This window comes from Typopeltis vanoorti, chromosome 5 (assembly GCF_054136105.1).
Source record: "Typopeltis vanoorti isolate ZY-2024b chromosome 5, IOZ_Tvanoo_1.0, whole genome shotgun sequence".
NCBI classification, from domain to species: domain Eukaryota; kingdom Metazoa; phylum Arthropoda; class Arachnida; order Uropygi; family Thelyphonidae; genus Typopeltis; species Typopeltis vanoorti.
In genome coordinates, this window is record NC_143553.1 from 165,894,436 (window position 1) to 165,920,912 (window position 26,477).

The 26,477-nt window shown below is 36.1% G+C and overlaps 1 protein-coding gene across 1 annotated transcript in view; it reads right to left on the reverse strand.

The window, feature by feature from the left end:
• Window positions 1-4,115: 4,115 nt before the first annotated feature.
• LOC150107031 (MFS-type transporter SLC18B1-like) overlaps window positions 4,116-26,477 on the reverse strand; it is a 195,076-nt gene continuing 172,714 nt past the window's right edge. The window contains exons 7-8 of the mRNA XM_090393543.1: window positions 19,950-20,071; window positions 4,116-4,210 (exon numbers count right to left, since the gene is read on the reverse strand). Coding sequence (XP_090249669.1) covers window position 4,210; window positions 19,950-20,071 — 123 coding nt within the window. The 3' untranslated portion in view covers window positions 4,116-4,209. The remainder of the gene's footprint in view (window positions 4,211-19,949; window positions 20,072-26,477) is intronic.

The following is a 26,477-nucleotide window of genomic DNA, read 5'->3' on the forward strand; positions in this document are numbered from 1 at the left end:
ATAACATTACTGGAGAAATGATTAAATATGGCGGTGAAAGTATGGTTACAGAAATGTATGGTGTTTAATATGGTATGGAAAGAAGGGAAAATGCCAGGGGAGTGGGTGACATTAGTGACATTATACAAGAAAGGAAATAAGCTAGAATGTAAAAAATATAGAATAATTGCTTTGACAAGTCATCTTGGTAAGGTGATGATATTGACAGAAAGATTGAGAACACAATTGGAAGCATACCTTGCAGACGAGCAAGCAGGATTTAGGAAAGAACGTCTTCTCCGTACTACGTATTAGGCCTTACTGGCTTGTTACAAAACTGACTTGAGCTCTTCAAGTCGTACCAGTCCCGGGAATAAGGTGACTAGCCCTATGCTTCCTGGTATATCCTATGGCTGTATCTCATGTGTTCACGGGGCCGGTTTGCCTGCCTGCGGGAGGAAAAACCCCAGAAAAACTGGGGAGGAAAAATCTGGTGTCCACGCTCAAGACCGGCTAACTTGGATGTGTGAGAAAGATACTTAAGCTTCTCACGTCAGAAAGATAGAACTACAATTCAACAGATTTTGATGCGGTTAATAGCAGAGAAAGCTAGGAGAAAAAACAAAAACATATACAGTATACTTGCTTTGTTGATTTTCAGAAGTTATTTGACAGTAGCGACCAAAAAGTGACATTAGCAGTGCTAGAATCCTATGGAATTGATAGAAAACTAATAGTTATATTAAAAGATGTGTATAAGAATTCACTTACAGCAGTTAGAATAGGTGATGATTTGTGGAAATGGTTTAGAATAAGCAGAGGTACTAGACTGGGGGACTCAATATTACCAAGCATTTTCATCGCACATTTAGAAAGAGCAATGGATAAAATGAAGGAATATGCAAAAGGAATATCAGCACATCGGATGAGCATTAACAATCTGAGATTTGCAGATGACACTGTTATTATTGAAGACGAAAGAGAACTACAAAAAACACTGAAACTGTTAAATGAGGAAGGGAAGAGATTTGGACTTGTTATGAACTTGGAAAAAACAGAGACAATGATATTTGGTGAGAAGAACATGAAACAAAAGATACAAGTGGATGGAACTGATATAGAAAATGTAGAACAATTCACATATTTGAGAAGTAAAATGGCGTGTGATTTGGACTGTGAAAAAGAAATAAAGAACAGGATCGTATAGGGAAGAACAGATCTGAAGGAAATGGATAACAGAGCCGTATTCATGGGTGTGCGAACTGTGCGGTGGCACAGGGCCCCGCGCCAATTGAAAAAAGAAAATCAATTAATTTTTTTAATTATTATATAAATTAATATTGTAATTATTATATAAAAATATTCTTATATAGAAAAATATATGTATATAATTTTACAACCAACTATTGTTATAGTAAGCGAAATATTTTTATGTATTTTCTTGGTAAAATAAACACCGAATTTTTCATGAAAATACACTAAAATTATACTGATAACGATGCGTTGTTCTTTCGTTGGCACTGCACCGCGTTTTTAAGATCAAAGGAAGCGGAGAACATGACGCGTTTGGTCAAACAATGAGTACTGAAGATCCTAAAACTGAGACACGAGAGAAAGGTGAACTATTTGCTATTAATGATCCAGCAACATGGCTCAAAATTTTGAACAACGCAACACTAACACAAATTGTACAACGTGGTCCACCGTCTCCTCTGACTGAAAATGATTTTCCAAAAGATGACAACAAGAGGTGTTTTTCCATAGCTCACTGTGTTAGGACAATTGCAAACGGAGAGAAGTAAAACAGAAGATGGCTTGTATATTCAAACTCTATCAACTCTATTTTTTGTTTTTGTTGCAAATTATTTTCTTCTGACGATAAATTTTTATTTAATAATGGCTTTTCTGACTGGCGACATGTAAGTAAAGATTGAAGTCGCACGAACGAAATCCAGTGCACATGAAATGTATGTAGTCATGGATACAAATGGAATGTAATTTAAAAAATCACAATAGAGCTGATGAGGCAAATCAAAATGTCATAAAATTTGAAGCGGAACGGTTAAGAAATGTTTTAAGACGAATAGTAGCAGCAATTCTTTATTTATCCGAACATAATTTAACTTTTAGAGGTAATTTTGATACTTTGTACACAGCCCATAATGGTAATTTTTTAGGAATCATAGAATTAATTGCAGAATTTTATCCACTTTTAAAAGATCATTTAATGCGATGTTCGGGGGAAAAAATTATTGGTAAGAAACAAAATTCGTATCTATCACCCATTGTGCAAAATGAATTAATTGTTGATATGGGAACCAAAATTCAACAAAATATTGTAAAAATGATACGACGGGCAAAGTACTATTCAATAATTCACGATTGTACTCCTGATGTTAGTCATCAGGAGCAAATTTCAGTAATTTTTAGATTTTTACATATATTTGAAGCAGATATTGAAATTCGTGAACACTTTTTGACGTTTTTAACAATTAATGACACTACTGGTAAAGGTATATATGAAAATATAAAATCACTTTTGAATAAATTAAATCTTAAATTGTCAGATTGTAGAGGGCAAGGGTATGATAACGGAGCGAATATGAAAGGAGTTAAGGGAGTCCGTGCTTACATTTTAAATGAAAACGAAAAAAAAGGCATTTTATACTCTTTGCACCTGTCATAATTTAAATTTGATTTTATAGGATGTCGCAAAATCGTCAATTATAGCAATAATTTTTTTTAATGTTATACAAAAAATATATGCATTATTTGCTGCCTCAACTTCAACGTTGGGACATATTAAAGAAATGTGTTAAACAATTAACTCCAAAACCGTTATGTGATACAAGACGGGAATGTAGAATAGAATCAGTTAGAGCTGTACGTTTTCAAATTCCAGAATTTTTAAATGCACTAAAAGAATTATCTAAAACTGCATCAGATAATGCTATCAAAGTAGAAGTGGTTTCAATATTAGAACAAATAGATTCATTTGAGTTTATACTAAGCCTTGTAATTTGGTATAAGCTTTCGTCAAAAGTTAATTTAGTAAGTAACGTATTACAAAATGCAAAAATTCCCATAGACGTAGCAACTAAGCATATTAAAGAGTTAGTGCAGTACTTTGAAGAGCAGAGAATATCAGGATTTGATAGCTGTTTTCAGATTGCTAAAGAACTGTCAAATCTATTAGAAATTAAATTTAAAGAAATTCGAGTACCTCGAAGAAAAGTATTTTTTGATTATGAAACGCCTGATGAATCACACATAGGTGATAACAAAGATAATTTTAGGATAAATTTCTTTTTTGTAATTTTAGATACTGCGCTACAATCTGTTAAAAAAAGATTTGAATTGTATGAAATACACAAAAAATAATTTGGATTTCTTTATGATATGAAATTAATAAGAAAAATGACAGAAAATGAACTAAAATTTTGCTGCAAACAGCTGCATCAAAAATTAAATACAGATATTGATGAATCTGAATTTTATAGTGAATTAATTATTTTTAGAAATATTGTTCCAGAAGATGCACCGATTAATATTTGAAAATTCATAATTGCAAATAATTTGTCGGATATTTACCCAAATATTACTGCGACATTTAAAATATTATTGGCCAGTCCAATTACGGTCGCATCAGCAGAAAGGTCATTTTCCAAATTAAAATTAATAAAATTTTGATAGCGTTATAAATGATTTTATTGATAAGCACATTAGGTTAAATAAAATTTAATATATTAAGATTTCTTTTAAATCTTATAAATTGTTACACATATATTTCATTCTTTATAGTAAAAATGGATATTTTTATACTGTATTTTTATATTATTATTTTATTTATGATTTATTTATATTATTAAATAAATCATTGTTCTGGCGTATTTATGACAATGTGCACTTACATAATAAAATAATATATTATGTACGTACATACAAACACATTTATTTTTTCCCTTTACTTAAATTGATGCTAAAGAGCATACTTGTTTATTTATGTGCATAAATATTTTTCATATTTGATTTAATTAATTAAGAAGATATTCTTACATTTAAAATTTCCATAAATGTTACTAACTTTCAGGGGCCCCGCTTTTCCATTTCGCACAGAGCCCCACAAAATGTAGAAACGGGCCTGATGGATAACATCTGGAAAAGTAAAGTAATCAGCCTGCAAACAAAACTAAGAGTACCGGAAACATGCATCTTCAGCAGTGTACTGGATCTGAAAAATAAGGAATCAAGAAAAAGAATTTTGGCATTTGAAATAACTTGTTACAGGAAGATACTAAGAATAGAGTGGATCCAGAAAATCACAAATGAAGAGCTCTCTCGGAAGATACAACCAAATTAGAATCTAATGCAGAAGATTATACAACGGAAGCTGCAATTATTTGGACACATCTGCAGAATGAGCGAGGACCGGAAGATAAAGACATTCATGTTTGATATTATGGATGGTGTAAACAGAAGAGGTAGACCATACAGAGAATGGATAGACGGTATAAAGGACTGGTGTGGAATTGGGTGTACAGAAACTGCGATACTGTGCACTGGACAAAAAAGATGAAGAGAAAAGTGAAGGAGGCATTGGACACCAACGGGCAGTGTGCCCATGGTTCGTGATGATGATGAAATGGCCACACAGATAAAATATATCAAAAATATAAGCTTCGTATTTACATTATTTCTATATTATCAAATGTCATATTAATTTCAGTGATCACTTCGCATCCATGGAATTATTGACATGGAAACACATCAAGGATAGTTAGGTGGTTAAGCAAAATATAGAAATATTAGAGCACAAAATAATAATAATAATAATAAAAAAATTCGATTTGTAACTCTGGGTTAATACTCAGTCGGTCAATTTTGTTCATGATAGGTATTTAACTGCACATAAACTAACAAGTTTGAAGCATTCAAACATGTTAAATTCAAATAACGAATGACAGTAATACTTTGAAAATAGAAAAGCAAATCCTCTTTCTACTTATCTTCCTCTGTTTTCTCTGTAGCCGCTTCTACAAGTTGCATTGTGAAATTAATTTCGACCATTTGGTACACAGTAACAAGAATGGGTTTGTAGAAATGGCCAGATTTCTAAACTTTTGCAAAGCTCTATGTCAGAGATATCAATTAGATTGGTTTCTTTCGTTCACATCCAGAAATTGGCATTTAGTAAAATCGTAGAGAAGAAAGGCCGATCTGACGACATATGTATTTTTTTTTAACAGAGCGAAACAACCAGTATGGCGTTTCTTGCGAGTTCCAGTATAAAGCTACATAATGCTAATATAAAACATTATTAGTTCCTATGTTTCCCTAGTAGTTTTGTATATACCTTTTGTCCACTTTTTTGGTGTGAAGTATTACGCAACCACAAATTATATCCGCATCACTGAAGCACGTTAACAGCAGAGTATTACAGAAATTAAAGTATTTTGATGCAGGATACCTTGCATGAAGCCTGGTAATTTTTTTTTACTGCATTGAGTAGGCGTGCATAGTATTTCTGAATTTTATAGCAAAACAGTTACGGTCAACGAACGAAATTTCTTTCTTTCTAGGTATTATTTCTGGGAAAATAGGAGACAACACAAACACACCAAAGACAGAAACACCAAGCCGCCATGCCATAGTCTCCACTCCCCCCACGAGTTCCCGAAGACGACGCACGCACTATCGAAACGGCTCACACACCGTTGCTCCCACCCGATTTTTTTCCCATCAATCCTTCCTCGTCCCCAAAAAATAATTTCTATTTTCAGATCCTTCTCTCCCCCCCCCTCCCAACGCTCTCTGCCCTCCCTTAATAATAATAATATTATTATACATATATTAAAAAAAAACGGTTTTTTTCTAAGTTCCCCACATTACTTTACCCCCCACTTTCCCGAACCCTTTAACAGCTTAACAGCAGATGAATGCATATCGCCGGGATAAGAAGACAGCCAACAACATCCAAAAAAGGTATGTCCGAATTTTCCTTCTATATTATTCTTCATATATTAGTTTTATAACACATCGGTAATGCCCTAAGATTTGAGTAAAGAACCAATGACATAAAAAAAAGGCCATCCTAAACGAAAGTAGGTTATGTTAGCCATAAAAACAATAGTTTCTTTCTTTCTTTTTCTTTTTTTTTGTGTCATAGTACAGGATTGTCATTCGTAAGGAGTATAAGAAACTAATCATAATGCCTTTTCTCTTCTTTTCCTCATCTTCTACATGTTCTACATATTTCTCCGGAAGTGGATTTTATATACCCGGCCCATATTAAGGGGTGGAAGAGAGAGAGAGTTTAGCCTCTTGAGATTTTGTAAACGGATGAAAGTTACATCGAAGTCTTGTTATCGAAGTACATGCGACATGTGATACCCGATTTACGTAAGAGTTACGTCCCGAAAACTTTACGTAAATTGAGTTTTACGCAAGTCTGATTTAGCATCCTCATTCGTTAATAACATCCTATTGCTTATGCGTTTACAGAACGCGTATGTAGTAATGCATTAAGATGTTTTAAAAGTTATTTCTGTTAGTTTCACCCACAAAATTCACACAAAAACTAACAGCCTAACGGGTCATCTTTATACTTTTACTAACCACAAGGAATTAGGATCTACACAAACACTAAAACTGCACATCACACATGCACAGCATGTCCATGTTGAAAGAAAAACCGAGAAAAGCGTACACATGCGCCACATGGACTGCCTACCATGTGGAAGACTAGTATAAGCCGTATAGAATTACAATGAATCAAATAAAATTTCATTTGCAAAGTAAAAGGATTGTTCACAATACTCTCATGTTATCTCTAAATGAAAGTGAGATATTAAAAGAGTTTCTTTTGTAGTGTGCACCGATTTCTTTGCTTTTTTCAAAAAAATGAAACTATCATGGAAATCATTCTGACTAAACTGTTTAAAAGAGGCTTTTTCTAGATACACTCTACTGAGGATCAAAAGTGACATCTCTTTGGGCAGTTGTAAATGTGGTGAATAGAAAGAAGTCAGAAGAGGGATATGTTCAAAGAATATACTGACAGTGACTTTATTATTATTATTACAATTCATTCTCTTCAACAAAATTTTTGCAACTATCTTTGCACAGTTAAATGGTCAGTCAAAATTCATCTTATGCTATCTTTATTTATTGGTGTGCTTCTTCAGTGCTAGGCCACCCGAAGAAAGACCTAGGTTCAATTCCAGTCACCAACTGGAGGAACTTTTTCTAAGCCTTTCTTAAACTGGTTCCCATGACAGTCGATCTCTAGCATGGAAAAGCGTGTTTTTGTCCCGGAAACTAATATTTTTCGTCCTGTAAACTCACGAAAATCGACAGTAGAACTCACTATTTCAGACAATAACAGTGTATAAGAATCACTAGATGACTGCACTTATTTGCCAGTCTCTTCAATTAATGCTGCTTCACATTAGTGATAGATAGTCTTAGGCCAGCTTTCTCTGACTGGTCACAACTGGAGGTGGAACTGTGCACTGTCTCCAAAAGTTAGATTGGGTTAAAACTGCCTCGTTTACTCCCTAAAAGGGAATAAAATGCGTTAACTATACAATAATTCATTTCGCTGTTTGAACATTTTTTATTGCCTGTGATTCAATGGGCATCTATTTGCCTTGACCAAATCCCTTCACCCATTTCAAATTACTAGGTGTGCAATTATTCACTATTGTGAATATTTGCACACTATTTTGTGCAATTATTCACAATGTTTTTAACATGTCAATAATCTCGATATTCAGTAAAAATGACACTGATTCTCTGCCTCAAATTACTGACTCTGATTAAGTTATGCTTCAATAAAAGAAACTCCATTCCAATCAGAGTAGCTTGAGCAAAACAATTTCCCAAATTATTTCTACCTGCTTAAATTCTTTCAAGCAGTTAGGAAATACTTCTTATACAGGGTGGCGCAAAAGTAGCGAAGGGGTTGAAAAAAAATCAAGTTTTTGAAATTGAATGTTGTGCTAATTTTTCATTACAGAGCTTGTGAAGTGCATCTGGAAGATTCAGTATGGAACGCTACATCATTATGCAACGAACCAAGATCATAGAGCTTTATTTTGAACATCATCGTTCAATAATCTAGACCCAACGGGCCTATCACCGTCATTTTAATGCGCGAAATGCACCCTATGAATCGATGCTCCGTTTGGTGGGACGTTTTCGGCAGTAAGGTGCAGTGCGAGATCTACCATGATCTGGAAGACCACGTTCTGCCCGAAGTGATGCGAATATTCAATGCGTTAAGGAGAGTATTGAGGAAAACACCAGAACATCAACCCAAAGGCATGTTGCTGAGCTGGGAATACCTCGGAGGTCATAGCAAAGAATCTTAAGAAAAGATTTACACATGCATCCGTACAAGATGCAATTAGTGTAAGATCTGAACCCAAGAGATAACAAGAATTGGTCCAAGATGGATGGATCATCTAATAATGAACGATGAAGCTCATTTCAACTTGAATGGTTTTGTAAATAAGCAGAACTGCAGAATATGGAGTACCGAGGATCCAAGGGTAGTCTATCAATTACACTCACTTAAGTGTACGGTCTGGCGCGCAGTTGCATCACGATGTGTTATTGGACCATTTTTCTTTGAAGGCAACAATGGCAATGGCATAACCGTAACCGGTGAGCGATATCGCGATATAATCAACAATTTTTTAAGACCAGCTCTGAGATGTGGTTCCAACAGGATGGGGCCACTGCACACACACACACTGCTGGAGCCACAATAGGGGTCTTAATGGAGATTTTTGGCGAACATCTAATTTCAAGAAATTCTGCATTCAATTGGCCCACTCGTTTGGTCATATTTAACGGCCCAGACTTTTTCCTTTGGGGACATCTTAAGGAGAGTGTGTATGTGAATAAACCCAGAACCACAGGGGCAGCTCAAGGAGACCATTCGAGCCGAAATACGGGAATTAACGCCACAGACACTCTGACATGCGTAATGGAAAATGCTCTCAAAAGAGCCCAACTTTGTGAAGTCGAAAATGGCGATCACTTACAAGTAGGCTGACCATACATACCGTTTTGAACGGGATAGTACCGTTTTTTTTTCATATTTCCCGGTCGTCCCGTCGTTTCAATAAAAATGTCAGCTTTGTCCCGTTTTTAATAAAAAACTATAAATATACTTTAATATTGGTCAATCATAAATTATTATTCATAACCTATAATCGTTCGATACTAAATATCAATATCTGCAGTGATTTATTCAAAGAAAATAATAAATACATGCAGGGACGCGCCAGCCATATGTACAATGTTTGCGACGCACACAGGCGCCAGGATAGTAAAGGCGCCAAAGAGGAGGAAATACTTTAAAAAAAAACGTTTTTTTAAAGTGATTTGTTTATTGGAGGGAGGGGGGGATAGGGGCGACAACTAAAGTTTTACACAAAGGCGCCAGAGACTACTGGCGCGCCCCTGAATACATGTTGCCAACACTTGCGCATCTCAGACGCGATGTCTGTTCTGCTGTAGTGCCAGTTTTTGTTCTGCCTGTATGCTAATGGAGGGTTTGTTATTCAATGCTGGTGGTTTAAATTTCATATTTTTTTAAAGTTTTAAGTCTATTCTTGCAATGTCAAAGAATGTAGCGATGGAACAAAAGTGGTATGCCAAATTGTAATGTCCATTTTTCCGTTGCTCATGGAGGCAGAAGTGACATCAACCAACATCTACGTAGTCAGAAACATAAGGATGCTGAAAGCACTTTGGCTTCAGTTAAAAACATCAGTTCGTTTATGGTGAGACATGGTGATAGTGAAAGCAATAAAATTGCAGCAAGTGAAGCTCTTGTTGCTTATTATACTGTGCATCACAGACAATGTTTTCGCGCAAATGACTGCTTGTCGACATTGATAAAGAAAATTTTTGAACCAAAATTTGCTTCAGCATGTACCAAATCAGAAGCAGGAATTACCAACGTTCTATCACCACACATATTTGGCAAAGTAATAGAGGATTTGAATAAAACAAACACCATTAACTCAGTTTAGATGCATCAAACAAAAAAGACATCAAACTTTTTCCAATCGTTGTGCGGTACTTTTTGCCAAACTGTGGTTTTTTTCAAGTCAAAATTATAGACTTTACTTTCTTAGCTGGTGAAACATCCGACCTACAGCGCGCTATGTTGAAGGAAATGACAAATTTGCCTTACAAAGCAAAATGGTTGCTTTGTGTGCAGATAACACGAACGCAAATTTTGGTGGTTGCAAGACTTCGCAAAAATAATGTGTTTACAGTACCATCGACAGGGTGTAGCATAGAGGAAGCCTTCCTCACGGCACCGCTTAATTAAGTGCGCTCGTTCGGCCATATTGCGATTAGGTCAACAAGATATTTTACATCTGATGTAGATGCAATAGATTTATTTGAATTAAAAATTCTCTCAAAAATAATACAAGAGAAAAGTGGTTCTCACTAAATTTTATCACATATAACCAAAATCTTGTAGAAATTTATCCCGAAATAACCACCGCCCTAAGGATATCGTTGAGAATTCCTGTTAGAATTCTGAAAAGAAGTTTTTCCAAGCTTAAACTGATTAAAAATTATTTGCAGACTGCAATGACCCAAGAAAGATTGGTTGGTCAAGCACCTATACGATAGAGGCGAACAAAGCTTATAATCTAAATTTAGAAGAGCTTATAAAGAGTTTTATTGTGCGATATCCCCGTAGAGCAAACATTTAATTAATATTATTATGTAATTGTTTTGTATTAAAGTTTCTGTTGTAATAAAAGCAAAATACTAATTGGAGATTTTCTTGTATTTTTCTCTTATAATCCATCAGGAGCAATATGTAATTGTTTGCCTCAGGGCGCGATCTAATCTGGCAACGGCCCTGTGTGTTTATGTGATAAAACTTTTTATCATCTTACTTTTTCATGAATACAGAATATTACATAATCCCCGTCCCAATATCCCGTTTTTGTCTCAAGGAAATATGATCCGCCTACTTACAAGACATACTTTCATACCTAGCTCATAAAATTCTCCGTGGATTATATGTTACTGTTTTGAAGAAAAATAAATTCAAAATTTACAATTTAAAAAGTTATTATTATTGTAAATCCTTTCGCTACTTTTGCGCCTTGTATTAATTATTATTTGAAATATAACTTATTCATGAAACAAGTGGCAACTTTTTCCAATGTTTACACTTATTTCATAATAAAACCCATCTCAAAAGTGTTATCTCATCACATAACACCGCTTCTGTATTTTTACTCTCTTCTGCGTTTTGCTCATTTGTATAAGCGTAAGCTTCCCACTACGGTAGTTGCATCATTGTAAATTCTATATAAAGATAATAAAATAATTGTAAATAAAAATATTCATTTTGACAGTCGTTACATCGCTTTGACCGTTCAAAGATTTTTGAACGATTGTCAAAATGAATATTTTCATTTACAATTATTTTATTATCTTTATATAGAATTTACAATGATGCAACTACCGTAGTAGGAAGCTTACGCTTATACAAATGAGCAAAACGCAGAAGAGAGTAAAAATACAGAAGCGGTGTTATGTGATGAGATAATACTTTTGAGACGGGTTTTATTATGAAATAAGTGTAAACATTGGAAAAAGTTGCCACTTGTTTCATGAATAAGTTATATTTCAAATAACAGTTAATACAAGGCGCAAAAGTAGCGAAGGGATTTATAATAATAATAACTTTTTAAATTGTAAATTTTGAATTTTAAAGGTGATTTACGGTCCACAGAAACTCCGCAATAAAGTTAATATATTCAGCCTCCTTTTGAAAATATTTCTAAACATTTCATAACGCACCACGTTTTTTAGAAGAAATTTCAGAATCATTCTTACCCGAAATACACGTATCTAAAATTAGCTCTTTTATTTGAAACACGTATATTCACGTCACATTTGTTCCTCTTCTGGAAGTAAATCAGATTATCTTCATATGTCTTTAAGATCATAATAAAACCAATCTCGGAATGAAACACTGTTATAAATTGAAGGAAAAAAGGGTCATGTCGAGACGAAAATATTTAAAAATACTTCCAGATACCGTTCGTTTTACCGTCAGCAAAAAAAGTGAAATTCACCCCTTTCATAAGAAATGTGATTAAAGTTATCACTTTGTCTCCATGGTCTTTCAGTGAACCACAGCACACGGCATGTTGAGCGTGACGATTCCCAGAGTTGTCACGCTCAACGGTACGCGGTCCAATTTAATTGTTAGCCACTTTGTGCGTTGATTATTATACCTTTGCGACGTAATTTTACATGTGCGTTCTGCAATAATCGCGAATGAAGGTCTATTTGACGATTGACGGTTCTGGCTAGATGGCTAACAATCCCGTGGATTTTGATTCCTTTATCTCTTAGGATTTAAATTATTTAGGGGAAAGATTATCGAGCACTGGCTCGCCCAAATCGGGGCAGTGTAAGAGCGCGAGTACAGACGCAGCGCTGCTTTCTGGCACTTGTGTTTCCATCTGTCGTTTCGCTGTGATTGGATGATTCTTGAAGGAGTTGGTTGGGATGGAGAGCCACCTGCGTGAAGTATCTGGGGGCAATCTCAAGAAATAGTGTAGGAATATCTGGTATGGCTGCGTCTCGATGGAGGTGAACATCTCGGATGAACCACGGACATCAAAAATCATTCAGAGGCATTTGTTTTGTAACACTTGTAGTTTCTTGATATTGCTAGAGAAAGTGTGTCCCCAAGCAGGTGATCCATAGGTTAAGATGGGTCTGATGATTGTTTTGTATATGTGCGACTTGTTTGCAGTGCTAACTTGGCTTCTCCATTCGATGAGAGGGTAGAGTTGGGCAATTGCTGAATTGGTTTTATTGCAGACATTGACTTTGGTTTGCCATGGGATAGCAACGTTGAATATTGTAATTACGCCGTGTTGCGATGTTCGTCTTCTTGTGAATAGTATAGCAGAGCTTTTGTCAGCATTGACGTCTATTCTCCATTTCCTGAAACATTTTTCAAGGTTTGTTGCTGCGTTTTATAGTCGTTGCGTTGCTCAGTGCGGCCTGAGTGATCTGGTCATAACCGCCATGTCGTCTGCGTAAAAAACCATTGCGGTTGATACTGTGCTTGGGACATCTGCAATAAATAGATGTCGAAAAGTAGCAGGGACAGTAGGGAGCCTTGTGGACTGTTGTGATTCTTCTCTCAGATGATCTGAGCCCACGTAGTTTAATTTGGAATTTTAATTAAGAAATCAATGAGTGTGGTGAGATATAATGGATAATTAGCAGCTATTAATTATCCATTAATAACTGCTATTTGTGCCAGACCTTGTGAAAGGCTTTGCCACGGTGAAGACTGCACCGGTATATTGTTTCTAGTTGAACCCAGTTGTGATATATTATACTAATCTGTGAACTTGTTGGGCTGTGCTGTGTTCTGCATGAAATTCGAATTGCTCTTTAGAGATTAGATTGGTTTTGTTTGTCACATCTTGTAGATGGTTAAGGATTATTATTATTTTTTTTGGCAATTTTTCCCAAGCATAATAAGAGGCTGATGGGTCTGTAGTTCTAGTGGAACTGAGGGGCTTTTCCCGGTTTTCGAATATTTATATCTGCCAGTTTCTAATGTGTGAGGAAATAACTGAGCCTGAGCATTGCTTTGATAATGGCAACTACATGCATGACAGCTTTATGAGGGAGCGCTTTTATAACCTTGTTGGAGATTTCGTCAGGTCCAGGGTTTTTTTTTTTTTTTGTTTGTTTGTTAAGTTTTCTGAAGCCAGCATATACTTCCTTTAGTTAGGTGTGACTTATATTTTTACGGCTGCTGAATTGATGAAGTGTACATCGAACGTGCCAATGAATGATAAGCCTACAATGCAGTTAGGGACTGCATGTAGCTCCAGGGATTAAGAAAAAGCTTCTGCATTTTCATCGTCTCTGCACACTGCCTTTTTCTCCGCGAATTGGTTGAATGTTGGTCCGTACGGAGGTCTTTGGATAGTTTCCATAGTAATTTATCCTCAACTTGTAGGAAGCTCAGCTTTCTTTCCTATTTTTGGTTCCTGTAACCTTTATGTATAACAAACTAAGTTTGTTGCTTTTTTTTTTTTTAGCTCTTGGCGAGATAGTTTTGTGATGTTGGCATCTAACCTTGTTTTTGTCTTGGATTAGATTTAAAATTTCATGTGGGGTCTGGAGCAGGTTGGCTTGTGCTGAGATTGCAATGGTGGAGGCTGCTGCCAAGCCAGCATGTATTGTGCTTTCTAAATTTATAATTGCTGCATCTATTTCCTCAAGAGAGGTAACAGTAGGTACAGAGCTTATAAGTATGTGGAGAGTCAAGTTGAATTTTGAGAAGTTTGTGCAGATCTGGCTGGGGATGAGTTCGCTGTCCACACCTAAGTTTAGCAGTATCAGATTGTGGTCAGACCTGAGAACATCAATCACTTGCAATTAAAACTGGTGCAAAGTGTTCCTGAATATGACTATATCCAGTAAATCAACACACTATATCCTGAATATGACTATATCCAGTAAATCAACACACTACATCTTGCTGTGCAGACCGTAGTGTGTTGGTTCAACTGGGCCTGCAATGATTGTTTCTCAATGTAGCATAGTTGTAAAGTGTCGTGCCATTCCGATTAAAGCTTTTGCAATTCCAGGAGGGATGTTTTGAGTTCAGATCTCCTGCCACGATTACCGCTTCCTTGCTATCGAGGAATCGAGAGAGAGAGAGGTCCAAAGTTAGGAGAAGTTTGCTAGGAGGATTGCATACCAAGTAGAATTTCAGGCTGCCTGCATTGTTGGTATGGATTTCAATTCTAGTCGTTTCTAGCTTAGTGGTTGTTACCTTCTTGATTTCGTTGTATTGGATGTTCTGCTTAACCAAAATAACTTGCCTCCTCCTCTGGCATTGGGCCTCTCATTTCAGAGAAGGGTATAATATCTAAATTTGGGATTGTCACAAGGCCGAAGGTGAGTTTCATTAATTAAAAGGATGTCAATTCTGAAGCTGTCTGCAAATTCTTGGAGCTCATGAAGTTTGTTGTTGAGACTGTTAGCATTCCAGTATGCTATCTCTATGAAGTTATTTGAGTTGAGTTATCCATTATTAAGTATCGAAAATATGACTTGCATAGTCTTCAGAAACTTGTTTGTATCACTCTGGTTGGGATTGGTTTTGCTAAATGTGGTTACAATTTCTCCTAAGGTAGCAGCTGAGTTTTGACTGCTTTGGATGGGTTCTGCCAGTTTAGTTTGCGAGGTGACCGCTCCAGCATAAGAGCTGTGTATTGTTAACTGCAAAGGGTTTCCTGCTATAGGATGTGTTGCACTGCTTCTGTGTTGGGTGGAGTTCCTGCTTCTCTAGTTTTTGACAGATTGACTGGGTGCAGTGCACAGTGTAGTTCAGCGGGTGCAGGCCACTACAATTTGTGCATTTGGCAGCAGTGATATGTGGTTTGGAGCACATATAAGAGGGGTGCTTGTCCCTGCATTCAACACATGTGTATTCTGCCATACAGAGCTTCTGTGCATGTCCATATTTCTGGCAATGATGCACTGGCCTGCTGATGCATTTCTTCTAAGTGGTTCCATTTTTATTATTAGATTGCATACGTTTTAGATCGTAAATCTGTCATTTTCCTTGCTAATTTCAACCAGAACCAGCGGCATGGGACGTTTGTTAGCACGATACATATGGGAAACCTTTATGGGTTCTATGCTTGACTTTAGGTCATTAGCTATTTCCTCTGTTGTTATTGTTTAAATTATTCCTCTAATAACTACTTTTAAGTTTTTTTCACTCTTCAGTTCAAATGTATGTTATGGGATCTCCAATTCATCCAGAAGTTTGGTAAGCAGACGATAGTCCACTGCCCTTTCAGGCTGAATGAGAATTCATTCATCTGAGTTTTTGGCTGAGGAAAATTTAATCTCGATGTTTTTCATAACCTCTGTGAATGTCGACAATTGGTCTTTTGTCCGAGATTTACCGGTGGGATAAGTTCTTTAGCTTGTTTTGCTGTGTCCGTCTCTTTTTCCTACTGACTACCTGATAGTCATCAGGATCATCCAAGGTATGAACTTCAGCTACTGGTATGTAGCCTCTAGAATCATTTCGAGCAGTACTGGGGAGAGGATCAATGGGATTGTTTTCCTCTACTGCAACTGCTGGGATCTTGTGAAGCTGTATTCTACCAGGCCATTTGGTGTTGAGCATTATTTTGGCTTTCTGGAAAGCTGAAAAAAAGTTGCTCAAAGTCTAGTTCTTCAAAAGGAAAGTTCTCCTTATTGAGACTAGAGATAGGGTAACCTATGAGAGAAACTTTGATCATCTGGTGCCAGCTGGTTGGAGATACTTCCAGCCCCTGGAATATTAGTGAGCAGGTTCACAAGTAATCCTGTAGACCCAAAAGTCTACTAGCAAAATTCTGCATATCTAAAGATGCTTAGTGCCGGGAAGGGAGTGTCGTGTTCTCACTTAGCCTCAACTCTAATTTCCTACCTCACTAAGAAATCTAGTATCCACCAGTGGTCTTCTTTGAGGGTGGGGCCTACACAGCCATTAGTCCTCATGCACCTTTCGTGCAGAGGGGGAGAAAATAGGTTTCAAGTTGGGTCAGAGCCAGTGCAATGTGAGAATCACTAAATGCCTCTGAAAATAAAAGCAATGCACGTCTATTCATTCACAATATCTCCTCATTTCTCATCAAAAAACATCACATGATCATCATCATAATACCCAACCCCAAAAATCAAATCATCGAATGAAGTTCTAAATACGTAACCTCCATATTAATATTCAAAAAGCAGCTGAAGTAATTTATTAGTCACATATGTGGTCTATCTGTTTCCCTGGCCTTTGTAATTAAATTTAAAATGTTACACATTTTTATATTAAAATAGAATTAATAATAATGGCAAATACCTGTTGGATTTCTACTCATGACATGGACTGGTTATTACTAACACAATGTTCCAACATAAAAACATGCAAAAATTCATATGGGGAAAAGAGGCAAGGAATAAGAAAAATCTCATTGACTATGTTATTGTTGATAGTGATGTTTTCTCGCTGGTGCAGGAAACTAGAGTGTACAGATGATTTGAAATTGGAAGTAATCACCATTTAGTCTTGAGCAAGATAAAATTCAATTTCATATTAAAAAGAAGAACATATAAGAAAGTTTTAAAGCAAATAAATGTTGAGCAGCTCTCAGATGTGAACTGTAAACTAAAATATACAAACATGATTGAAGAAAAAATGAAAGAGTTTGAGAACAGGAACCAAACTTTGGAAATTCAGTGGCAAGCCGTGAAGAAAACATTGACTAATTCAGTTAGAGAGTCATGTGGTGAGGAATTGTCTGCAAGGAAAGAAAAATCAGAACTCCATGGTGGACATGAAGAAGAAGAAGAAAGGTGACATGAAAACTGGAGAAAAAGATATCCTTATGTATGGAGTAATTACTTCAAAAAATTGCTAAATGAAACAATCGGTGACAGCACAGTGGTAAAAAAAACTGTCCAGGTATGCAATCAGGAATACATATCCATACTTGAAGTAGAAAAATCCATCAAAAGCCTGAAGTGTGGAAAGGCAGCTGGAGTAGATGATAATCGATCAGAAATGCTCAGTATGGAGGTATAAAAGTCTTGCAGTAACTGCACTGAATAGTTCAGAAGGCCTGAACAGTTGGACAAATTCCACATGATTGGAAAAGAGCTCTCATAGTTCCCACATAGAAAAAGAGAAATAAAACTGAATGTCAGAATTAGAGGTATTTCTCTATTGAGTGTTCCTGGTAAGATTTGCAAGTATACTTGAGAAACAGTTGAGAAGGATTGTGGAAGAAAATCTTGGTGAAGAACGTTGGATTCGGGCCAAATAGAGGATGTCGGGATCAGATCTTCACTTTACGACAAATAGTTAAGAAATCATGGGAATATAACAATCTGTATTCGAGTTTTGCAGATCTGGAAAAGGCATATGACAAGGTGCCAAGAGAGAAGCTATTCAAAATGCTACAGTTGTATTGTGTCAATGGGGCATTATATCAAGCAATATTTAGTCTTTATTTGAGTTGTAAGTCAGCAGTTAGAATTGAAGGAAGTACAGGAAGATGGTTTAATGTTAAATCTGGTGTCAGACAAGGATGTAGGTTATCCCCTCTGTAATTCATTATCTATGTGGATTACATTATGAAGGAAAGTGGTATTAAATCTGATATCAAAATTGGAGATGTTAATGTTTTATCTTGCTTTATGTGGATGATGTTATATTTCTATATAAATCCGCTACAAGTCTGCAAGATTCCCTGACTAAACTGAATAACTATTGTAATAGATATGGAGCACTGAAAATATCAACTGCATTGTGAATGGAGAACTTATAGAACAAGTAAAACATTTCATCTACTTAGGCACGATTTTTAGTGAGCATAAAAATCTTCACTAAAATTCATGCCCATGGCAGGATTCGAACCCGGAATCTTTTGGCTGAAGAGTGGATACATAACCACTTGGCCAACCAGGCCAGCAATGGTAAATTAAACATGGAAATAGACAACAGAATCAACAAAGCTGGTATGGTAGGAAATCAACTGAATAAAGTTATATGGAATAAGAGAGAAATTAGTCAAAACACTAAATTATCTGTATACAAGACAGTGTTCAAACCAATTTTAACTTATGGATCTGAGAGCTGGGTTAGAAGTAAAACACTTGACCAAAGACTAGAGATCACAGATATGAGAGAGTCCTGAGAAAGATTAGGGGAATGAACAGATGGCATCAATGGCAATATCATACTAAAAACGAGGATATTAGGAAAGAACTTAACATTGTCAGTATCCAGGAATGCATTAGCAGAGCTAATCTCAGGTGGTATGGTCACCTAAACAGAATGGGCGAGGAAAGATTAGCAAAACAAGTGTTCTCCGCCAGGTTGGTAGGAAAAAGATCCAGAGGAAGACCAAGATATAGGTTGATTGATACCGTACAATGTGCCTTAGAAGATATAATATAAGATATGATAATGTTGGAGTCTTGACAGGTAACAGATTGATTTGGAGGAAAATTGTAGATAGGAAGTTTTTAATGTAGTACTATCATATCCTGTACACTCCTTGAGGGTACATGTCAGGAATTTGATGATGATGAGGTGCAGTTAAATGCAATCCATTTCTTAAGAGGGTGGAGAGAAAGAGAGTGAATGAATGAATGTATATAATGAATGAACTGAAACAGTAGTAAGACAGACCTCTGTAATGGAAACTTGACTATATGTTTCTCTTTGTGGCTATAACAAAGCATATAAGAACAACCAAGTATTAACAAACGAACATCTTTTTTTGAAAAATACAAGTAATTTGCTTCATATATAAATGACAATTAATCTTTCTGATCATTTGTTAAAGTTGTTACTTGGAGCTTCTGTTCATGTTCACTTCAACTCATTTTTTTTTTAAAAATTATTATTTGGAAACTATTTGAGTCTCAGAGGAAATAAAGTGACACAAATGAAATTTCATGTTTTTACCAGGTGATAATATTTAAAATTTCATTTCATATTACGTCTTTAAGTTTATTTAACTGAAGCTAATCATTGTGAATCAGCTATCACGCATTAATATAATCGTTAATGTTATCGACAGCAAATGACTGTTTTTCTGTTTATTTTTGATAAAGTTAAGAAACTGATAATATGAATGTGAACAGCATATTAAAATAAAGGGGTAACTGATGAACAATTAAACAGACACAAAACTTAGCTTTCTATACCAAATGTTTAGTAGAGATTGGCATATTTCATTATTTATTAAATTTCAATTTAGAAAATTTTATCAACTATACATAAAATCTAACAAAAAAATCAAGACATTTTGAAGATGAAGAATATACTTATTATATGCACATGTAACATGTACATTCTAGTACATTAAGCTAACCATCCAGATGCTCTTCGATATTTACGTGTAAGCGTAACTAGAATTCCTGTATCAGATGATACTTGGTTATCTGGTATCAGATGAGCACGTTCGAATATAAAATATACAGTAGTTACAATGGCCTGTAAAAAAAGCAAACAAGCAAGTAGAATAAAATATTGAAGTATGAATATATATGAAAGTACCAAACAGAATAAAAATCCTGCCTTATTTACTACATGGTGAAGTTGTAATGTGTATATATATGTCAATCCCCCCCCCCATTCCATTCCCATTCTTAACCTAACGATAGTGTAATGGTAATCTACTAGTAAGTTATTGTGATATAGTGCTGGTAGACTTGGACACCCAGGTTAGAAGGCAGTGAAATGGCTACTGGGTAAGAGCAGAGAGGAACTTCCGATGAAGTTAACAAGGATGATGAAGTTGTATCAAAGCCTTTTGGAAGTTCAACTTCTGATAGAGTTAATCTCATTATAAGAAGATGCCTCTGCTTTACTGACTTATATAACATAGGAACTTGGAATGTAAAAAGCATGTATCAAGGAAAACTAGAACTGGTGAAGAAGGAAATGAGGAGAACTTGAGTTAAGATGTTAGGAATCAGTGAACTGAGATGGACGGGAATGGGTCACTTGGATACTGATGATTTCATGACATATTACTCCTGACATAAAAACCTTCGAAGAAATGGAGATAGTATTCATAGTTAGAAGAGAATACAGAAAATACATTTCGGGTTACAAATCTGTGTCTAATAGACTATAATAAATTTAGTTGTAATCCTTTATCCAAGTGTGAGCAAACAAAGTTTGTGCCTGAAAATATCCTCAGGACTGAATATGGTGTTGTACTATCTTACAAGGGTAAGGTAGGTGTTGTACTACCTTACTGGGGTAGGGTAGTACAACACCGGACAACTCGTAGCAAAGGTGGACCAAGCTAACATCACTCCTATCCCAGTATCTCCCATAATTTACATATCTCCTTGCAGATATGTATAATGTTATGCATTAAGGGATTAGTCACTACCCAGACTAGTTTCAGCCTTTATTGAGGTCTCTTCAGTGGAGACCTCAATAAAGTGGAGCCTCTCTTCAGTGAAGACCTTATCCCAGTAAGGTAGTACAACACCATATTCAATCCTGAAGATATTTTCAGGCGCAAACTTTGTTTGCTCACACTTGGATAAAGGATTAAACTAAATTTATTATAGTCTAACCAAGTGAAAAATAAACTTTCAACATCTTTCTCTAAATCCAGAGTAATTTAATAAAAAAGGTAGCACCCTTTTGGCAACTCTTATAGGTAAAGGTGACCTCACTACTGCTTCTGCCTGGTATCAACACCTCTGGGCCTGGCTCCCACTGAAGAGACGTCAATAAAGGTCGAAACTAGTCTGGGTAGTGGCCAATCCCTTAATGAAGACTTTACCCCAGTAAGGTAGTACAACACCATATTCAGTCCTGAAGATATTTTCAGGTGCAAACTTTGTTTGCTCACACTTGGATAAAGGATTAAACTAAATTCATTATAGTCTAACCAAGTGAAAAATAAACTTTCAACAGCTTTCTCTAAATCCAGAGTAATTTAATAAAAAAAGGTGGCACACCTTTTGGCAACTCCTATAGGTAAAGGTGACCTCGCTATTGCTTCTGCCTGGTATCAACACCTCTGGGCCTGGCGCCCACTGAAGAGACCTCAATAAAGGTCGAAACTAGTCTGGGTAGTAGCCAATCCCTTAATGCACAACATTATACATATCCGCAAGGAGATGTGTTTTGCATTATGGGAGATACTGGGATAGGAGTGATGTTAGCTTGGTCCACCTTTGCTACAAGTTGCCTGGTGTTGTACTACCTTACCCTAGTAAGGTAGTACAACACCATATTCAGTCCTCAAGATATTTTCAGGTGCAAACTTTGTTTGCTCACACTTGGATAAAGGATTAAACTAAATTCATTATAGTCTAACCAAGTGAAAAATAAACTTTCAACAGCTTTCTCTAAATCCAGAGTAATTTAATAAAAAAAGGTGGCACCCTTTTGGCAACTCTTATAAGTAAAGGTGACCTCACTATTGCTTCTGCCTGGTATCAACACCTCTGGGCCTGGCTCCCACTGAAGAGACGTCAATAAAGGTCGAAACTAGTCTGGGTAGTAGCCAATCCCTTAATGCACAACATTATACATATCCGCAAGGAGATGTGTTTTGCATTATGGGAGATACTGGGATAGGAGTGATGTTAGCTTGGTCCACCTTTGCTACAAGTTGCCCGGTGTTGTACTACCTTACCCCAGTAAGGTAGTACAACACCATATTCAGTCCTCAAGATATTTTCAGGTGCAAACTTTGTTTGCTCACACTTGGATAAAGGATTAAACTAAATTCATTATAGTCTAACCAAGTGAAAAATAAACTTTCAACATCTAATACAATAATTCTAATCAGATTAAAGGTATATTCAGTGAATGTTACACTCATACAGGTGTATGCACCCACTACAGATTTAAGTGAAGCTGAGGTTGAAGAATTTTACAGCAGCTTGCAATTAGTAGTATACAGTATTGATAAAACAACAGTATTTCACTTGATATTAGGTCATTGGAATGCCAAAGTGGGTGAAAAAGAAGAATGAGGCATCACCAGAAAATTTGGGTTAGAACTGAGTAATGAAGCAGGAGAAAGGATGTTGGAGTTTTGTGTTGAGAACAGTTGCTTTATTGCAAGCACTTGCTTTCAACAATATAAAAGAAGATTGTATACATGGACTTCACCTAACAGAGAATACAGAAATCAGATAGATTATATATTACCTGTATAAGGTGGAGAAATGTTATTCAAGCAGCAAAAATACTACCTGGTGCAGACTGTAGGCCAGATCATGAATTTTTGATAGCTGAAGTTAAATTGAAATTAAGGGGTAAGAAAAACAAAAGGACAGTATCAGATTTGATTTAAATCCTATAAATGAAGCATTTAAATTAGAAGTTGGAAAGAAAAAAAATTGGAGAAGACTGAAAGAGAATTAGAACTGTGGGAAGAAACACAATGTACAGCAGCAAAGAAGTAAAGCAACAAGAAATAAACAGATTGTAAACAGTTGTTAGAAGAAGCTATTCAAATAGCGGAGGAAAGTAGAAAATTAAATTTCAGAGAAACAAAGATGGGGGTTAGGCAACTGGGTGCAGATTTCCAGAGATAGGCAAGGAATTATAAGGAAAATATCTAAACAAAAGGTGAAGAAAATTGAAGAAAGCATCATTATGGATAACAAGAGATCTGTTTAGAAAATAAATGATGTTACAAGGGAGTCTATTCCTAGATTAGGAGTTGTAAAAAGTGATTTGATTAAATGTCTGATGGAAGAAGAAGCAGTGAAAAAAAAAGATGGAAAGAAGGGGTTTCCACAGGGACTGTGGAAACCCCTTCTTTACAGTACTGGGACCTGTATTGTTTAACCTTTATATCAATGACATTTTCAATGGATTGCAAGGGGATATTCAGTTGTTTGCAGATGATGTGAAGCTGGGAAGGATTATTAGTAATAGTACAGATTTGGCAGTGCCCTGCAAGAGGATGTGAATAAACTAGACAGATGGACAAATGAATGGGGGTTTTGGTTTAATGCAGCAAAAATGTAAAGTCTTGAAGTTTGGGATAAATCGATGGGAGGCTGCATACTTGGTTGGAGGAGCTGTACTGGATGAAGTAAAGGAGACAAGAGATCTGGGGGTGATGATTGATAGAAAACTGAAATTCAGGAAAAGAGTTATCATTCCGTTGTATAAGACACTGATCAGACCACACTTAGACTATTGTTCTCAAATTTGGTCTGCAGGATTTGAAGGGGATAAACTAACTGTAGAAAGGCTGCAGATGCAGATAACAAAGATGGTTTCAGGACTGTACAATGTTAATTATGAGGATCGGCTGAGTGAATGTGGACCGCAGAGTTTCGTGAATAGAAGGAGAGGCGATATGATCAAGACTATTAAACTATTGAGAGACAGATACAGGGTAGACAATGGGGAATTTTTTCACTTGGTGGAGCAGCAGGAAGGAGCGAGGACAAGGAGCCATAAATGGAAAGTACGAAAGGAAGCTGTGAGCAAGAGGGAGAGGAGTGGTTTCTTTGTATGGAAGGTGGTGGAACCGTAGAATGCATTGCCTGATAGATTGGTGAGAGCAAGAACGGTCAATGAGTTCAAGGAGTGGTATGATAGACTTTGTGTTTCCTAGGAAGGACCTCCCGTGATGAGTCTCTTGACTCCATGGAGGCCTGAATAATGATAATAAGAGTATGTAGAGGATTTGTAGAAGAAAGATAATAATACTGAAGGAGAATTTGAAAGAAGAGTATTTGTTGAGGCACCTATGATAATTAAAAGTGAAGTGATATCACCAATGAAGCAGATTCCAAAAGGAAAAGCTCATGGAGCCAGTAGTGTGTTAGTGGAATTATTGGGAGCATCTGGAGATGACATAGTGAATATATTGACTGAAATATGTCAACAGGTTTGGAAGAAAATATAGTGGCCTAAAGATTGGAAAGCAGCAGTATTTATCCCAATTCCAAAAAAATCTAATCCCAGCTTTTCTAAGAATTATAAACCATTGTTTTAATTTTACATGCGAGAAAAGTTATGCTGAAAGTGTTCCAACAAAGGTTGCAGCCATATATGAATAGAGAAATGCCATAAGAACAGGAAGGCTTTAATAGACGTAAAGGAACTAGAGACCAAATAGCAAACATGAGAAGGATTATGAAAAGAACAAGAGAATTTCAGAAGGAAGTATTCATCTGTGGAGAGCTTAAGGGTCAAACCTATATAATTAAGAGCAAACCTCTACATAGCCTTTAAAGGAATGCAGAGAACAGGTTAGGGAATCTGACCTAATATCAAAACCTCACCTTCTCGTGGTGCACCCTGTTAGATATCTACCTCGATACAGAAGGAACAAGAATGGGCTGGCAATTTGGGATTTAGCCGATCAAACTGTATTCTTACTGGCTTAAACCAAAATAAAAAATGATGATACAACATGACAGAATTTTATGCCGGTTGGGATGTCACCCAGTTAAACAAGGCCCATGTTGTTTTCACCAGGGAATCAGGGTAAAAGCAAAAAGTCAGACTACTGAAAGAAATCCTAAAACCACCTCAACTCAACATCACCAGTCAAGATCGGTACTGTCGACATAAGAAGCCTGAATGACAAAGAAATGGAGCTAGCTGAGGAATTGGATATGTACCAGATCGACATAATAGGGGTGACTGAAAAAAAAAAGGCAAAAACTGGTGAGATCTTTCTGAGCAATAAATACAAAATGTTATGTTCAGACAACAACAATCAAAAAGAAGGAGTAGCCATAGTATTCAACACAAAATACGAGGCTAATCTTCTTGAATGGCATGCAATATCAAGTAGAGTGATGTGGGCAAATATGAGAATGGGGAACTGGACAATGAGACTTATTTGTGTTTATGGTCCCACAGAAGGTTCTACTAAGGTAGAAGTGGACATTTTTTGAGGCTTTACAGAAAGCAACTGACACAATGAAAAAGGAAAGTTGGTCCTTGTTAGGAATAGCAGAGTAGAAAATGACTGTCAGACATACAAAAATATATTGGGAAAATTTGGAGAAAAGAGCAAAGTTAATAATAATGGCAAATACCTGTTGGATTTCTGCTCAGGACATGGACTGGTTATTAATAACACCATGTTCCAACCTAAAAGTATGCACAAATTCACATGGAGAGAAGAGGCAAGGAATAAGAAAAGTCTCATTGACTATGTTATTGTTGATAGCGATGTTTTCTCCCTGGTGCAGGACACTAGAGCGTACAGATGATTTGAAATTGGAAGTCATCACCATTTCGTCTTGAGCAAGATAAAATTGAATTTCATATTAAAAAGAATAACATGTAAGAAAGTGTTAAAGCATAACCTAACCTAACATGTAAGAAAGTGTTAAAGCGAATAAAAGTTGAGCAGCTCTCAGATTTGAACTGTAAATTAAAATACACAAACATGATTGAAGAAAAAATGAAAGAGTTTGAGAACAGGAACCAAACCTTGGAGATTCAGTGGCAAGCCCTGAAAAAACACTGACTGATTCAGCCAGAGTGGCATGTGGTGAGGTTGTCTGTAAGGATAGAAAAATCAGAACAACATGATGAACACAGGAAGTTAAAGAGGCAGTGAAAGAAAAGAAGAAAGCCTATCAAAAGTTCCTGGCAAATAAGTCAGCTTGTGCTCTTACAAAATACAGAAACAAATGTAAGAAAGCTAAAAAATGTGCAAAACTAGCTAAATAAAAGTTATGGAAGGACTTTGGTAAGAACATAGAAAATAAATATCAACAAGGCGGCAAGATATTCTGGAGGTTGTTGAAGCTCAGAAATGGAGGAAAGAATGCTGTAAAAGGAATTAGTTTTGATAAAGGTGACATAAAAACAGGAGAAAAAGATATCCTTGAAGTATGGAGTAATTACTTCAAAAAATTGCTAAATGAAACAAGCA